The 17,483-nt window shown below is 35.8% G+C and overlaps 2 protein-coding genes across 6 annotated transcripts in view; both read right to left on the bottom strand.

Moving 5' to 3' along the window:
• The window catches only part of TNNI3K (TNNI3 interacting kinase), a 315,373-nt gene extending 298,661 nt beyond the window's left edge, over window positions 1-16,712 (bottom strand). For all 5 annotated transcript variants that reach the window (XR_003522330.2, XM_027606927.2, XM_027606935.2 and 2 more), the window contains exons 1-2: window positions 16,586-16,712; window positions 15,885-15,993 (exon numbers count right to left, since the gene is read on the bottom strand). Coding sequence is in view for 4 of the 5 variants with exons in the window: in XM_027606927.2 (XP_027462728.2) it covers window positions 15,885-15,993; window positions 16,586-16,625 (149 nt within the window). In the remaining variant the exon portion in view is untranslated. The remainder of the gene's footprint in view (window positions 1-15,884; window positions 15,994-16,585) is intronic.
• On the bottom strand, window positions 1,223-8,041 carry LOC113915115 (double homeobox protein A-like). Its single transcript, XM_035727404.1, has 2 exons — window positions 7,474-8,041; window positions 1,223-1,257 (listed from the first exon to the last, which is right to left on the bottom strand). The coding sequence occupies exons 1-2, from the start codon at window positions 8,039-8,041 to the stop codon at window positions 1,223-1,225; spliced, it is 603 nt and encodes a 200-aa protein (XP_035583297.1).
• Window positions 16,713-17,483: the final 771 nt, after the last annotated feature.

The following is a 17,483-nucleotide window of genomic DNA, read 5'->3' as shown; positions in this document are numbered from 1 at the left end:
AAGACAGAAAACAAAGTATTCGGTGGGGAAGGAAAGGGAAGCCTTCTGTTAAATGTAAAGAAATATATAACCTTCAGCCTAAAAGAAGAACAGGGAAGGAAGTATCTTTTGAGCTAACTATAATGAACTTAATGGCAAACGCAGAAAGAAGAAAAGGCTTGGGAGCTCCTCTGTAGCAATAAACCCTTGAGAAAATTAGTTTTTCAACGTATTTCTAATATTATACAGCAATATCTGCCATGTTTTGATGTTTTAAAAGTGGAAAATAATTTCAGCAGTGTAGGTAATCCTTAAAAGTTTGGGCCTTGTATTTATATGAGGATTGAAATCCTATCCTGCTTCTGCCTCTTAAGTAGTTTTTTTTCTCCCCTCCAATTTGGACACGTTATTAAACCTCTTCAAGCTGTAATTTCTTCAGTTATGAAATGATTAAAATAATGCATAGAGATTATATTGTTGTGAAGAATACACGAGGTTAGGGCTTACTGTAGTACCTAGCACATATGTTATCAATAAATGGTTATTTTATTATTATTACTATTGTTAACAAGGTCACTGAGTGTACAACTTCCCCTGCATAGTCTAAATCTTGGGAGAATTTTAGCACAATTTTCAAACCAAGTTTGACCTTCCTCAATCTCTCACATTTGATAACCTGTAAAATTTCCTGACTTTGAGAATTCTATAGATGTATTTTATGCTCATGGTGACTCTCATTCAGGCTCCTAGAAAATGTCTGACCTTGTCTTCACATGCTTTTAAAAAGACTACCAACTTGGATGTTGTGACACATAGTACCTGTCAGTGACTCAGAGCAACTACTAGAATCACAATTTTGTAATGTAAATCCAGGGGCATCATGGGAAGGCTACTTTCAACACTGGAGATATTAACTTAACAAAGGAGGAAAAAAGAGGGGATCTTAAAAATCCAAAGGGGGGGAGAAACAGTTGCACTGAAAGGTTTTATGAGACGATAGACTCAATTGCTTTCTTATTCCATGATGTAACTTTGATGATGCATTCAATCAGTCTGTCGCAACACCTACTAAACACCAACTTTGTGCTCCATCTCTGTTCTTAATAATCATCTTACCATGTTCTCAACAGTCTGCTTGATATAAAATTGTTCACTGTGTCCTGGATCCTTTAAGTGCATTAGTCCTGGAAAAATGCATGCTAGATAGAATTCTGCAATTGACCTCAGTATTAGTCCTGATTTCTCATGCCCCGATCAGCTTTGCAAAGAAAGTAAACACTGAATAAACAGAAAATATAAGATGATAAAGTTTATGGCTTTATTTAAAATAAGAATAACCCTAAATGAATAACTATTGTTTACATAAGTAAAATTGAAAGCATGAATTATATTAGTGACTTTTTGTTCAACAATCAATTCTTAACTCACTGAATCTTAAAGTAGACTTGACCATTCATACGTGACTCGATATACAGTCCTAAAGAGCTCCTTGCTCAAAACAACGCTATTGTCTGTTGTTTTTGTTCTTCTCTTGAATTATATCCTCCTTGAACTCATGCTTCTATTAATGGCAACAAAATGAATCAACTGAGAATAGGCTCCCACAATATTTGGCAGTCAAGTGCAATTTTAATAGTACAATTTTTATGTTAACTTTAATAACTGGAATGTAGTTTTTTAAGTGAGAGTTACTTTGGGGCTATATTTGAATCCTAATTCTTACTTCCCATTAACTTCTAGTCAAATGTTTCTGTTTTGAAACATGTAATCAAAATATTCAAGGTTTTAATGCAATCATTCCTAGGAGAGATATTTCATATTCTCTTCTTCTGCCTCTTCTAAAGGAACTGTGTATGTCAAATTCCCTGTCAATTGAACATCACTTATGTATTCTAATACCCTAAGCTCAATTTATTTTTTAATTTCCCCTTACATTTTTCATCACCTGCCATGCCATACTGTAACTTAACATATCCTAATGAGTTCATAGTGTTTGCTGAGGTATGGATGAAGTTCCTAATTAAAATGAAGTCACTATTATGAATATATTTCTAACAGTAAATTCTGTCTTTAATCATTAAAAATGGTAGTCTGGTACCCAAAGGTTACTTTCTTTCTTGTAGCATAATGAACTCTTTTCTTAGCCTTTATCTTTTATACAGAAAAGTATGCAGTTTTGTGATCCAATTAAATTTCTTTCTCATGACCTCATCCTTTCAAGAAAATATCTGACATGACCACAAATGGAAACTAATAAAAATGTAACATTTGAACAGTTGGCCAAAAATAACATACCAATGTCCAAAATATTCTGATAGGTAGATGCATTTTTTAAATTAATTCATTTGCTGAAATTTAGGGAAAGACCAAGAAGATAGAAAGAAGAAGAGGATTTGCTTTAGATCATCTAGTTTCCCAAATTGATAATTTAGTTTCAAATGGTTGATTGTAAATTCTTTTTTTGTGTGTGTTTTTGTTTTATTTAATTTCAAGATAGTTAACATATAGTGTATTATTAATTTCAGGAGTAGAATTTTGTGATTCATCAGTTGCCTATAACACCCAAGTCTCATTACATCAAGTGTCCTTCTTAATGCCCATCACCCAATTACCCCATTCCCCCACCCACCTCTGCTCCAGCAATCGTCAGTTTGTTCTCTATAGTTGAGTCTCTTATTGTTTGTCTCCCTCTCTGCTTTTATCTTATTTTATTTTCCTTCCCTTCCCCTATGTTCATCTCTTTTGTTTCTTAAATTCCACAAACGAGTGAAACCATTTGGTATTTGTCTCTCTGACATTTCGCTTAGCATAATACATTCTAGTTCCATCCACAGCATTGCAAATGGCAAGATTTCATTCTTTTTTATGGCTGAGTAACATATTCATTCATCAGTCAATGGACATCTGGGCTCTTTCCATATTTTGGCTATTGTGGAAAGTGGTGCTATAAACATTGGGGTGCATGTGCCCCTTCGAATCACTGTTTTTGTATCTTTTGGATAAATACCTAGTAGTGCAATTGCTGGTTGTAGGGTAGCTCTATTTTTAACCTCTTGAGGAACTCCATATTGTTTTCCAGAGTGGCTGCACCAGTTGCATTCCCACCAACAGTGTAGGAGGGTTTCCCTTTCTCTGCATCCTTACCAACATGTGTTTCCCAAATTGTTAATTTTAGCCATTCTGACCGGTGTGAGGTGGTATTCCATAGGGGTTTTGATTTGTATTTCCTGCTGATAAGTGTTGTTCAGCATTTTTTTTTATGTGTCTGTTAGCCATTTGTATGTATTCTTTGGAGAAATGTCTGTTCATATCTTCTGCCCATTTCTTGACAGGATTTTTTATTTTTGGGTATTGAGTTTGACAAGTTCATTATAGATTTTGGATACTAACCCTTTATTTAATATGTCATTTACAAATATCTTCTCCCCTTCCATTGGCTGCCTTTTAGTTTTATTCATTGTTTCCTTTGCTGTGCAAAAGCTTTTTCTCCTGATGAAGTCCCAATAGTTCTTTTTGTTTGTTTGTTTGTTTTACTTGCCTCCTGAGACGTGTCTAGAAAGAAGTCCTGTGGCCAGGATCAAAGAGGTTGTTGCCTGTGTTCTCCTCTAGGATTTTGATGGATTTCTGCCTTAAATTTAAGTCTTTCATCCATTTTGAATTAATTTTTTTGTGTGGTGTAAGAAAGTGGTCCAGTTTCATTCTTCTGCATGTGGATGTCCAGTTTTTCCAACACCATTTGTTGAAGACTGTCTTTTTCCCACTGGATATTCTTTCCTGTTTTGTCAAAGATTAGTTGACCAGAGTTGAGAGTTAATTTCTGTGTTCTCTATTCTGTTCCATTGACCAATGTGTCTGTTTTTTTGCCGGTACCACATTGTCTTGATGATGACAGCTGTAAAATACAGCTTGAAGACCAGAATTGTGATGCCCTCAGGTTTGGTTTTCTTTTTCAACATTACTTTGGTTATTTGGGTTTTTTTCTGGTTCTGTACAAATTTTAGAATTCTTTGTTCTAACTTTGGTTATTTGGGGTCTTTTCTGGTTTCGTACAAATTTTAGAATTTTTTGTTCTAGCTCTGTGAAAAATGCTGGTGTTATTTTGATAGGGATTGCATTGAATGTGTAGATTACTTTGGGTAGTATAGACATTTTAAGAATATTTGTTCCAATCAATGAGCATGGAGTGTTTTCCCATTTTTTTGTTTCTTCCTCAATTTCTTTCATAACAGTTCTATAGTTTTCAGCATACAGATCTTTTATATCTTTGGTTAGGTTTGTTCCTAGGTATCTTATGGTTTTTGGTGCAATAGTAAATGGGATCAATTCATTGATTTCTCTTTCTGCTGCTTCATTGTTGGTGTATAGAAATGCAAAGGACTTCTGTGTGTTGATTTTATATCCTGTGACTTTGCTGAATTCCTGTATACGTTCTAGCAATTTTTTTGTTGGAGTCTTTTGCATTTTCCGCAGAGAGTATCATGTAATCTATGAAGAGTGAAAGTTTGACTTCTACTTTACTGATTTCGATGCCTTTTATTTCTTTTTTGTTGTCTGATTGCTGAGGTGAGGATTTCCAGTACTAGGTTGAACAACAGTGGTGAGTGTGGATATCCCTGTTGTTTTCCTGACTTTAGGGGAAAAGCTCTCAATTTTTCCCCATTGAGATAATATTAGATATGGGTCTTTCATGTATGGTCTTTAGGAAGTTGAGGTATGTTCCCTCTATACCTACTTTGTTGAGGGTTATTATCAAGAAGGAATGCTGTATTTTGTCAAATGCTTTTTCTGCATCTATTGAGAGGATCATATGGTTCTTATCCTTTCTTTTATTAACGTGGTGTATCACACTGATTGATTTGCGGATGTTGAACCACCCTTGCAGCCCTTGAATAAATCCTTCTTGTTCATGGTGAATAATCCTTTTAATGTACCATTGGATCCAATTAGCTAGTATCTTGTTGAGAATTTTTGCATCTGTGTTCATCAGGGATGTTGGTCTGTAATTCTCCTTGTTAGGTTTTTACCTAGTTTTGGAATCAAGCTAATTCTGGCCTCATAAAATGAGTTTGGAAGTTTTCCTTCCATTTCTATTTTTTGGAAATTTCAGAAGAATAGGTATTAATTCTTTAAATGTCTGGTAGAATTCCCCTGGGAAGCTATCTGGCCCTGGACTTTTGTTTGTTGGGAGATTTTTGATTATTGACTCAATTTCTTTGCTGGTTATGGGTCTGTCAGATTTTCTATTTCTTCCTGTTTCCGTTTTGGTAACTTATATGTTTCTAGGAATTTATCCATTTCTTCCAGAGTGCCTAATTTGTTTGCCTATAAATGCTCATAATATTCTCTTAAAATTGTTTGTATTTCTTCCGTGTTTGTTGTGATCTCTCCTCTTTCATTCATGATTTTATTTGGTTCCATTCTCTTTTCTTTTTGATAAGTCTGGATAGGGATTTAGCAATCTTCTTAATTATTTAATGAACTGGCTCCTAGTTTCATTGATCTGTCTTACTGTTTATTTCATTTCTATATCATTGATTTCTGCTCTAATCTACATTGTTTCCCCTCTCTGGATATAGGCTTCATTTACTGTTCTTTTTCCAGCTCCTTTAGGTGTAAGGTTAGGTTATGTATTTGACACTTTTCTTGCTTCTTGAGGAATGCCTATGTTGCTATATACTTCCCTCTTAACACCACCTTCTCTGCATCCCCCAAATTTTGAACTTTTGTGTTTTCATTTTCATTTTCTTCCATGAATTTTTTTAAAATTTCTTCTTTAATTTCCTCGTTGGCCCGTTCATTCTTTTCTCTTTTTTTAAGATTTTATTTATTTATTTGAGAGAAAGAGCACTAGAGAGAGAGCAAGAGAGCACAAGCAGGGGGGACAGCAGATGGAGAGGGAGAAGCAGGATCCCCACTGAGCAGGGAGCCCCATTTCAGGGCTCCATCCCAGGACTCTGAGATCATGAACTGAGCTGAAGGCAGATGCTTAACTAGTTGACTGAGACACTCAGGAGTCCCCCATTCATTCTTTAGTAGGATATTCTTTAACCTCCTTTTATTTGTGGCCTTTCCAAATTTTTTCTTGTGGTTGACTTTGTTTCATAGCACTGTGGTCTGAAAATATGCATAATATGATCTCCATCTTTTTTATACCTGGTTGCATCCTGATTTGTGACCCAGTACATGATCTCTACTGGAGAATGTTCCATGTTCACTCAAAAAGAATTTGTATTCTGCTGCTTAAATGTTCTGAATATATTTATTAACTCCATCTGGTCTAGTGTGCCATTCAAAGCCCTTGTTTCTTTGTTGATCTTCTGCTTAGAAGATCTGTCCATTGCTATGAGTTGGGTGTTAAATTTCCCTACTACTATTGTATTGTTATCAATTAATTTCTTTAGGTTTGTTATTAATTGATTTATATATATTTGGCTGCTCCCAATTTAGGGGCATAAGTATTTACAGTTGTTAAATCTTCTTGTTGGATAGACCTTTTTATTATGATATAGTGTCCTTCTTCATCTCTTATTACAGTTTTTGTTTTAAAGTCTAGTTTGTCTGATATAAGGATGGCTACTCTGGCTTTCTTTTGATGTCCATTAGCATGAGAGATGGTTCTCCACCCCTCACTTTCAATCTGGAGGTGTCTTTGAGTCTAAAATGAGTCTTTTATAAGCAGCATAATGATGGGTCTTGTTTTTTCATTCATTCTGATAACCTGTCTTTTGTTGGAGCATTTAGTCCATTTACATTCAGAGTAATTATGAAAAGATATGAATTTAGTGCCATTGTATTACCTATAAAGTTGCTGTTCCTATAGATTGTCTCTGTTCCTTTCTAGTCTTTGTTACTTTTGTTCTCTCTTTCCACTCAAAGGGTCCCCTTTAATATTTCTTACAGGGCTGGTTTAGTGTTCACAAACTCCTTTAGTTTTTGTGCGTCTTGGAAACTTTTTTTTTTTGTATGATTCTATTTATATGAGATACCTAGAATAGTCAAATTCATAGAGAAAGAAAGTAGAATGGTGGTTACCACAGGTTGAGGTGAAGGGAGATGGGAAGTTTTTGTTTTGCAGTATAGAGTTTTAGTTTTGCAAGGGGAAAACAATTATGGAGTTGGATGGTGGCGCTGGTTGAAAAACATACATGTAATTAATACCATGGAACTGTACATTGGTTGTGATAGTACATTTTATGTTCTATTTATTTTACTACAATTACACTTAATTATTAAAAAAGAAAATACTGCCTAAAGAATGCAGCCCCTGAGGGGGTCTCCAGAAAGTCACTTAAGATTATTTATAAAACAAGCAAGTCAAGGAATAGGTCACTTAGAAATGATAAATATAGGGGCACCTAGGTGGCTCAGTCATTAAGTGTCTGCCTTTGGCTCAGGTCATGATCCCAGGGTACTAGGATCGAGTCCCGCGTTGGGCTCCTTGGTCAGCAGAGAGTCTGCTTCTCCCTCTGTCTGCCGCTCCCTCTCTTTGTGCACTCTCCCTCTCTCTCTCTTGAACTCTCTCATCCCAGAGATCCTGTTCCTGGTCTTGTCTCTGTTCTGAGTCTTGATCATCAGGTTCTCTTTTTCTCTGGACATGGAATCTGGATCTCCAATTTTGAAACCAAATTTGGACTCTTGACTCTGGAATGCCAATTTCTTTAGCAAGTTGCTCTCTGGTATCAATGCCAGGATAAGGGTTGTTCATAAATGCCCCGATGAGGGTGTGTAATTGCGAAGAAGTATAGCTGGTACGACACCGTCTCTCTTCTCTACTTTGAATCTCCTCTTCAGAGTGATCTTGGTCTTGACTTGATTCTAAGTCCTCATCGGGTTCTGATTTTTTCTGGCACTGGTGCCTAGCTCTTCGATTCTGAAACCAAATCTGTATTCTGGACTCATCAGTGTTGATTTCTAAAGCAAGTCTTTGTTTGGTAGCATAACCTGGGTAAGGATTTTGGTCAAATGCCTTGATGAGGATTTTCAATTGATCTTCTGTGAATTTTGTGCGGCTGCGTCTCTGATTCATTGTTATGGTCTTGTTTGGAGAGTTGTCTTGGGCCATGTTGGAAGAGAGTTCTGAAGTCTAAGGATCCTGTCTTGGAAACTTTTAATCTCCCCTTCTATTCTGAATGACAACCTTGCTGAATAAATTCTTGGCTATATATTTTTCCCACTTTAGATGTTGAATATATGATGCCAATCATTTCTGGCCTGCCAGGTATCTATGGACAGTGTTGTTGCTAGCCTTACGTGTCTACCCTTGTAGGTTAAGGATCTTTTCTCCCAAGCTGCTTTCAGGATTCTCTCTCTCTCTCTTTTTTTTTTTATATTTTGCTAGTTTCACTATAATATGTTGTAGTTTTGTTGATTTCACTATGTCTGTTTTTGTTGATTTTGAGGGGAGTTCTCTTGCCTCTTGGACTTGAATGCCTGTTTCCTTCCCCAGATTAGGGAAGTTCTCAGCTATAATTAATTCAAATAAACTTTCTGCCTCCCTTTCCCACTCTTCTTCTTCTGGGACTCCTATGATATGGATATTATTTTGCTTTATGGAATCACTGAGTTCCCTAAGTCTACCTTGGTGATCTAATGGTTTTCTCTCCCTTTTCTTTTCAGCTTCATTATTTTCCATAATTTCATCTTCTATAACACCTGTCCTCTCCTCTGCTTCTTCATTCCTTGTAGTGATTATATCCAGTCTGTTTTTCATCTCAGCTATAGCATTTTTTATTTCAGCCTGACCAGTTTTTAGGTCTTTTACCTCTGCAGCAAGGGTTATCTGGTGTCTTCAATGATTTTTTTTTAAAGACCAGCTAGTAGTTTTATAACTGTTGATCTAAATTCTTGTTTAGATATATTGCTTATATCTGCTTTGAGCAAGTCCCTGGCTGTGGTATCTTCCTGACTTTTCTTTCGGAGAGAATTCCTCTGTCTTTTCATTTTGGCTAATTTTCTATCTTTTGCGTGTTATGAAAGCTTCTTTGTTTCTTGCATCTCAGAGTAATGATAAAAATTTTTTTAAGGATTTTATTTATTTATTTATTTGACAGAGACATAGCAAGAGAGGGAACACAAGCAGGGGGAGTGGGAGAGGGAGAAGCAGGCTTCCCGCTGATCAGGGAGCCGGATGTGGGTCTCGATCCCAGGTCCTGACCTGAGCCGAGGGCAGACGCTTAACAGCTGAGCCCCTCAGGTGCCCCGGAGTAATGATATATTAAAAAGAGTTCATACTTTCTCCAGGGCCTGGCACTTTGGGAAGTGTTTCTGGTGTATGCTGTGTGCATTCTGCTGTTGTGTTCTGGCTTTTTTTAAAAATTAATTTATTTATTTGACAGAGAGAGAGAGAGCACAAGCAGGGGGAGCGGCAGGCAGAGGGAGAAGCAGGCCCCTGCTGAGCAAGGAGCCTGATGTGGGGCTCAATCCCAGGACCCTGGGATCATGACCTGAGCCGAAGGCAGATGCTTAACCCACTGAGCCACCCAGGCGGCCCTAAAAAGAAAAAAAAAGAAAAGAAAGAAGCCTAATCCAAAAAAGAAAAACAAAAACAAAAACCAAAAAAAAAAAAAAAAGAGAGAGAAAGGAAATGGAAAAACAAACTCACAAACCAAAACAAACTGTAAGTCTGATTCCAGAGGAAAAAAAAAAAAGAGTAAGAGAAAAAAAAAAAAAAATATATATATATATACATATATAGCCTGGTCTTATTTCCAGCAGAACTGAAGGGGACGCTGTGAGGCACTGTATACTCAGTACACTTGGTGCATGTGGTGTGCTGCCTGAGTTGCTCTTCTCCAGGAGACGCCTACTGCGCTGGCTCAGTTAGTCCCTTCCTCAATTTAAAAAAAAAAAAAGAAAAAAAAAGCACTTTCCAAGCACAGAGTGGGTGGGGTTTGATGAAAGCCGCTCCCACCTGCCCTAGGGGACTCTGTGTTGTTCTCTGCTGCCAGGCTGTGTTGGTAGTGGGGGTAAAATGGCAACATCCCACTCTCTCCTTTTGGTTGGGGGCTCTCACACCCCCTGCTGTTCAGGAAGTCCTCACGGAAACGTGAGGGCCATCAGCATGCATGGCGCCCAGCTATTCTGCTGGCGCCGCTGGGATACAAAAGTCCAAATCTTAAAGTAGTGGCACCACTCTGGTCTGCTTCCTCTTCTGGATTAGAGGCTTGCGGCTCTCTGACTAGTGCTCTTTGTCCCCAAAAAAGTTCCCCACCTGTGCAGTGTGCGGATTCTATGTTTTGGCAACATGAAAAGCAGCAACCAGGTTATCCAGCCTCTGTGCACACTTTTGTTTGCTGCCGATGAAAGGCCATTTGCTGGTGCCTGCAGTGTCTTTTGTCCTTGGAGAGGATATATACCCTCTTCCAAATGTACTCCAGGAACGGGAGCAATCTCTCCCAGTGCGACCTCTGAGATCCCTACTCCGCTTTGTGCATGCTCCTGGGCCAGAGCTGTTCTTCTCTCCAGGAGCACAAGCTACAGCTACTCTCCGCAAAAGTCACACACTTCCAAAAGCTCAGAATCTGAGCTATATTCACTGTTTGCAAAAAACCTGCACCACCCAGGTCCCCCAACTCCCCAGGCTGTGGTCTGAGAGGTTTTCTTCTTGTGCAAACCCAAAGCCACACTCTCTCAACCCCTCTCGACCTCTGTCCCCTTTCTCTCCTGTGGAAAGGGTTCCCTCCGTCTGCAGCATGGCAGTTTTCCTCTTCCCCAGTTCACTTCCACACACCCTGCACCTGCCATGTTGTCTTCCTCCAATCGTAGAAATCCTCCTAAAAATCCTCAGATCTATTTCCTGGGTGTTCCAAGTGATCTGACCTCAATACAGCTGTATTCAAGAGAGGAGGAAAGCCCCTAGCTCCCCCACTTCTCTACCATCTTAACTCCTCCCCCTTGTAACTTCTTAGGTAGTTCTTGTGGCTGTTTCTGATTCCTGTCCCACCAAACAACAGAAACAAAAAAACCATCAATAAGATCTATTCCCAAGGTATATCCCCAGGAAATACCCAGAAATGTATTTGTCCAATATCATACAGATCCAATCAGGAAAACTAACAACATGAAGTATATTTATTCATTCATTATACAATAAATAATTGCTGAAATATGTTGGCCGATAGAGCAAGAATAGCTAAGGATGATAAAATTGAGACAATAATAATTTATTGTGAGGCTTAGATCTTGTAAGAGTTTTATAAACATTAGCTATAATAATTATTTTTAATAAAGCACTGATATTGATTATTATATTGATTATTTTAACAATTTTATAATTTTGCCTTGCATTTGAGAAGGGAGATCAGAAGCAGAAAGGGAAGACAGAGGCAGTATGGGATGGGAGGGAAGAATAGAGGAGAGGTAGTGAGAGCTAGTGAGGTAGCAAGCTAGAGGGAGAGAGAGACTGAAAGACAGAGAGATTGAGATCAAGCTGCTTCATAAGGTTTTCACAAGCTATTATTGTACAATTATTATTCATAACTGGTTTTACTTAGACAAGCAAGAAAAGAAATAAAAAGGTAGGCAGTCTTGGGGCAATGTGAATTGTCTTTCTGTTGCTGTGGTGGTTTGTTTTGGTTTCATTGCTAATTAGCACAATGCACTAACCAAACATGCCAAATAATACTTTCACACTATTTTAATTTTATAAGATGACATGTCCCCCCTCAATATTCTACTTCTCAACTTGATGCAGAATTTCACTATTTTAGATAAGGTCAGCCTGCCATGTTTCTGGAGCTATTCATTTTATAATAGCTAAATTTCATAATTGGTTATGGCTTTGAAAAAGTAGAATTTTGGAAGATATTTCATTTGGAGGATAGGTATGGTGGACTGCAGCTGCGCCCAGAGGAACTTTTCAGGGAGAAAATGAGTAGGAAGGGCATATACTTTTTCTCTCTTCCCTCCCCCTCTGTACATTTTTAGCATGCAAATATTATAACTGCTTGCCCATGAAACAGAGCATTCTTCTATTTTAGTTTATTTATTAAACCTAATCAATCTCAAAGTGGAATATTATTATCAATTCAATGACAAAATAAGATTTAAAATGAGAAAAAAAATAGGGTTATTTTGATTATTGCTGAAATAGCATGGCATTGAAACAATATAACTTCTCTGGAACCTCCTCAGTGATGTCAAATTTCATATTGCAGATTAAGAAGATAAAGAGTAGCTCTGACAATTAAATTAGCACAATACAGTTCTAAAATTTCTAATGACTTAAAAACATATTGAAACAAAATAATTTAATCAAAAAGCTTTTAAAAGTTACATGTGGAGGGCCATCATGTGAGTGGTGTTCAAAGATCGTGGCTGAGGTACATGTTTCACCAGGGGTAGGGGTGGGGGACTAAAATATATTCTTCTACTCCCACCCCCAGGGGTAGTTCTAATACACAGGATATAGCAAAATTGTGGAGTGGTATAGGGAAAATAAAAATATTTCGAAGATAATTTGAAGATATTTCGAAGATAATTTGTTCCCCCCTCCCAGGTTGAGAACAAAGATCATGAAGATTACACATTTTGAAATTAAATACAAGTGGATACAATCCCAGTACAATCATACAATTGTTTATCCTTTTTCAAGCCAATTTAATTTGATTGCCTCATTTTCTTTAAGTATAAAATGGCAATTGCAACAAATGCCTACCTCAGAAGTTGTTAACATAAACAATGATGATTAGTTTTTAACTAAAACTTTTGAGCATTTACCATGTGCCAATCATTGTGCTAAAACACTTTACATATATACAGTTAGGATTGTATGAGCTAATGAAAATTAAAATACCTAGTAGCATGACTAAAATATGGTAGGCACTAAGTTGTTAGTTTTTTTCCTTTCAAGTGCTATACTAATAGGTATTACAAATAAACACAAATATAAATAAATCTAAATAAGACAAAGAAGCTGCCTTTAGTGAACACATATACTAGTGGTTAGAAAGAATTGTAAATGGATAAAGACAACACCATGTAGTGAGTGCTATTATATTGATAAACAAAAAGATTAGAGAAAGCACAGAGGAGGAAATACAGACAATGGTATTCCAATGTACCACTTCTGTCTTTCCTTTTTCTGCCTTCTCTTTTTCTTCATCTCTTCCTATCTTCCATCTATTATCTCAACAAATGTCCAAAGTTATGAGTGAATGCAACTTTATTGTGGAAGATGAGAAAACATTCCAATTCCTTTCCCCTTCATTACTCTACCAAGCTTTTATCCCAAAGCTGCTATAAATTGGCATAAGAAACATAACGGTTTAGTTCCGTTTATCTTTTTAAAATTTAGTACCGTCTCCCTGTATGCTGTATTGTGGGTGAAAGTTATACCAGGAGATTATGTATGTGAGCTAACAGAAGCCTTGGCACAAAATGGTGTGGAAAATCTCTTTTAATTAATGGATTTATTATCTACCTTGAATGCCATAAAGAAAGTACTCATACATTTTTACTTTTGAAAACATATTAAGACATTTAATATTTTCATATTAAAACATTTAACCCTAACTTTCTTACTTTCTAACTTTTTAATAAACTATTTGTTACTTACACTAGATAATAAAGTCTTCAGTCTTTCTAACTGCCCTTATTTATCCAACCATAATAGAAACCTCCAATTATTCCATGCCTACGGTGTGTTAGGCCCTCAACTCAATATTTAATTGACATCATTTTGCAAATATCCTGTGAGGTCATTATTATTAACCTCATTTTACAAATGGAAACGAGGCTCAATGAGATTAAATAATATATCCAAGGATACATAGTTTGTAAATAAAAGAAACTGGGTTTAAAACTATTTTTGTATCACTGTAAAACTGTTATGCTGACTGACATAACTTTCTTATTCAACTTAGATAAAATGGTCAAGACATTAGTTTTTCTTGACTTCTCTAGACTTTCCATGGTACTCATCCATTCTTGCCTATATATCTTTACTTAACTATGCCTTTTATCTGGAATGCTTTTTAAAATGGATGAATAAATAAAGACCTCCAAATCTTTTTTTGTGTTTGAAACCATTTCATTTTTCTTTCCATTTGGCACTTGTCATAGACTGTCTTTTGTGAGTTATTTATATATGTTTTCCCCCTAAATCAGATTATGAACTCCTGGAGCAGGAAGCAGGGTGTAATAGGAAGACCTTTCTCTATAGAGTCAGCTGGCCTTGCTACAAATTAGAGTTCTGGCACTTACTGAAAATATGATCTTGATAAGATACTATGTCTCTAGTCCTCAGTTTATCACCCATCAGAATTCATATTTGTCACACAGAGTCATGGTGAGAATTACCTAATGTCTTGTATTTGATGTGGCTCGAATAACAACTTGAATATAGTTGGCACAATAAATTCTGAACTATATTGTCCTTGACACTGTTTCCTGCCTCTCACCCCAATACTAATTAGTAAAAAGGAGGTCACATTTATTCATATAGTGGAAATGTAGGAAAAGTCAGCTATAGAAAGAGCTGTAAAAATAACGGTCTGTTGTTGAGTATGAGAGAAGACCTACATCCCAAGCCCATTGTTAAGCTTAATCCTTAAAAGGATATGTCTATTTAAATTAGCCTTGACTTATTTGCACAGTACTTCTTAAATTAAAAAAATAAATTAATAAATGAGGTTTTGACTTTATGAAGTTGAGGAAAATCTCTCTAGTTTAACCACATTTCATTCAGTATATTTATCTGAGTCAATAAGAGCTAGAGGATTTATGATTAAGTTTTATATTTGTATCTTTTTTCCAACAAAATAAATATATATGTATAAATCTATTATATCAGTGCCAGTCAAATCTCTTACAGGAATTTGAAATGTTTTCCCATAACTGATCATGTTCAAGTACTTGCAAAAGTCAGCCCAGGGTATCTCATCACTAGTATCAAAGCTGATTTATCATTTGGGGCCAAATTAACACAGAGAATCAACTATTTCCTAAATTATAAATTAATCACTTGAAAAAGCCTTATTAACCCACTGACAATTTCATATAAACTATATTATACATGGATAACTTTAATTGCCAGTTATGTGAACCTTGTATACTATAGCTGAAAGTTTTTGTGAAAAATATGTCATTTGCTTATTGTTTCACACCTGTTTACCAAGTAAAATAGAGGAAATTCTTTGTCACGACTACATTAGATGAATAATGCAGGTAAAAGTCAACATGGCTAATTGGCCTACATGGGACTTTTCCTCGGTCAGACAGTTAACTTAAACTGACCCTCCAAAATGCATCTAGTTTCTCAATGCCAGATTCAATTTCTCCAGAGGTTGCTTGTGTGTATAAGGGTCTTTTCTGAACATTTTGTGTCTTCCAAGGTTGTGACTATACCAGATTATTTTTCTCTTGTTATCATGATACAAAACCCACTGAAGGCTTAAAGCCAGTATTACACAGTGTTATATGCTTGTTCAGGGGCAGAATGATACTCAGTTCCATTAAGGGACAGCCTTTAAATGTTGAGAGACCAGAAGGTTTGTTAAAATTGGACTTACCCTAATAGTTCAAAAAGAACAACATGGCCAATATTCTACCACCATTCGGGAAGAGAAATCTTGCTTTTTGTTGCTGGCATGGCTTACAAGAAAGACCTAATTCCAGGGAAGATTATTCAGATCAGCAACCGCTTGTATTCAAAAGTCAGCCCTTATTTGACTCTCTTCTTAGACGTAAGCAATGGGAGCATGCAAGTCATTTTTTAAGGAGATAAGATATTTGCATTTTAGGGGCTATATGAGTGGTCAAGAAGGGGTAACCTTATATTTTAAGTCTTAACATGCCTGGTAACATCCGAGATTCTATGGGTTGTGTTTTTAAATATAGATGTATCTAAAAACAAGATAATTAATAAAGATACATATAACAAGAACTAATAACTCTGAGAACTTTACCTAAATATGTGCCTTAGTTCTGCAAGTTCTTTTTCTTTGATCCGCAGGTCATCTTCTAATCTTTCTATTATAATAACATAAGATTCACTGACTTTCTTCTTCCATTCATCTAGTAAAGAAAAACAAATAGGACTGATTCATAGCTGCTTTGCAAACTGTAGACACAGACCATAACATACAAGTAATTAAAACTCAGGTTTTTATTCTACATTCTACAATACTGAATTTAAATTACTGATTGTAAGCTTAAAATACAGATGTTTATATCTAAAATGCAATCATATTGAATTGTAGTAATTAAGAACCTATTTGATATTGGATAATATATTTACATAAAAGAATGTATTTGACTTATTTCATTTGATTTTATTGCATTATAATTACATCAATCTCTAGTTCCTAGACAAAAGTTTTTAGGTTTCAAATACTAGATTTTTAAGATATAATTCTAAAATCTCTATATTCAGCAGTATTCCTAGGAACATTTTACCTAACAACGAATATACTTTTGTAAGAAATTTTCTGTTTTCTCTAAAAATCTTTCAGAGAAAAATAATTTGAGTTCAGATAATCTTCTCAACAGTTTCATATAATACATTGTCATATCCTCCATGTAAAAATTAACAGATACTCCAATGATGTGTTAATTATCTATAACTACTATTGAACCATGTTACATTTAAGGATATAAGAATAATTACCCGTGCAAGTTTGGGTTGGTCTAGATTTATAATTTCCCATTTGTTAGAAGTTTCTTCTTTTCCACAGTGCAGTTCCTCAGGTTACAAGATTCCAAGTTCAAGTGCAATGACAGTCCAGTTGAAAAATATTTTGATAGTCTGGCTAAAAATAAGCTGACTGCCAAATGGAATGTCATGCAACAATGACAAAGAACAAAACACTTTGTGCTTTCAAGGGTGAAATCATAAAGGGAACTAATCAGTCTGTTTAAAAACAGCTGTATCAAAAATAAATAGTAAATGTTTCAATAGGATTATTTACCTTCATCAACTGATTATCTACCCATGCATAGCTTCATGGGCCATTTCTTTAATAGGTAAATCTAGAAAGTGGTTCAGTTACACCTGAGGTTCACAAACAGCTATTAAAACTATCTAGAGCTTCTTTCTAATCATTTTCCCCTGAGTTAAAGTAATGCCAGTTGGAAAAGAGTGACTGGTGATAGAATTCATCCTTTATATAAATAATGGGAACCCACATCCTATGACATGCTACTAATAGAAATAAATGTAAGTTTTGCCTATATTAGAAGTACAAAATTATAAGAAGAAATTCTCAACATAGACTATGATTAAATTTTACCATGTGTTGATTATGTTGAACACCATCATAGATAAAATCTAAGACATGGAGTTCTATAAATGGCAATTCATAAAATAAGAATGAAAAGAACAAGATTGTGAATAAGACTGAATGCTTCCTGTGTGATGATACTAGTCTGAATGCTTTACATACATTTTGTCATTTATACCTCATACGTTGCAGGATTCTGCAGGGTATATATTATTCCTATATAATGGATGAGAAAACCCAGGTTTACTGGTAGGTGGAGGAGTCTGGAATCAATTCTAGGTCTAT

This window comes from Zalophus californianus, chromosome 4, assembly GCF_009762305.2.
Source record: "Zalophus californianus isolate mZalCal1 chromosome 4, mZalCal1.pri.v2, whole genome shotgun sequence".
Lineage (NCBI taxonomy): Eukaryota > Metazoa > Chordata > Mammalia > Carnivora > Otariidae > Zalophus > Zalophus californianus.
This window is presented reverse-complemented; position numbering and strand designations above follow the sequence as displayed.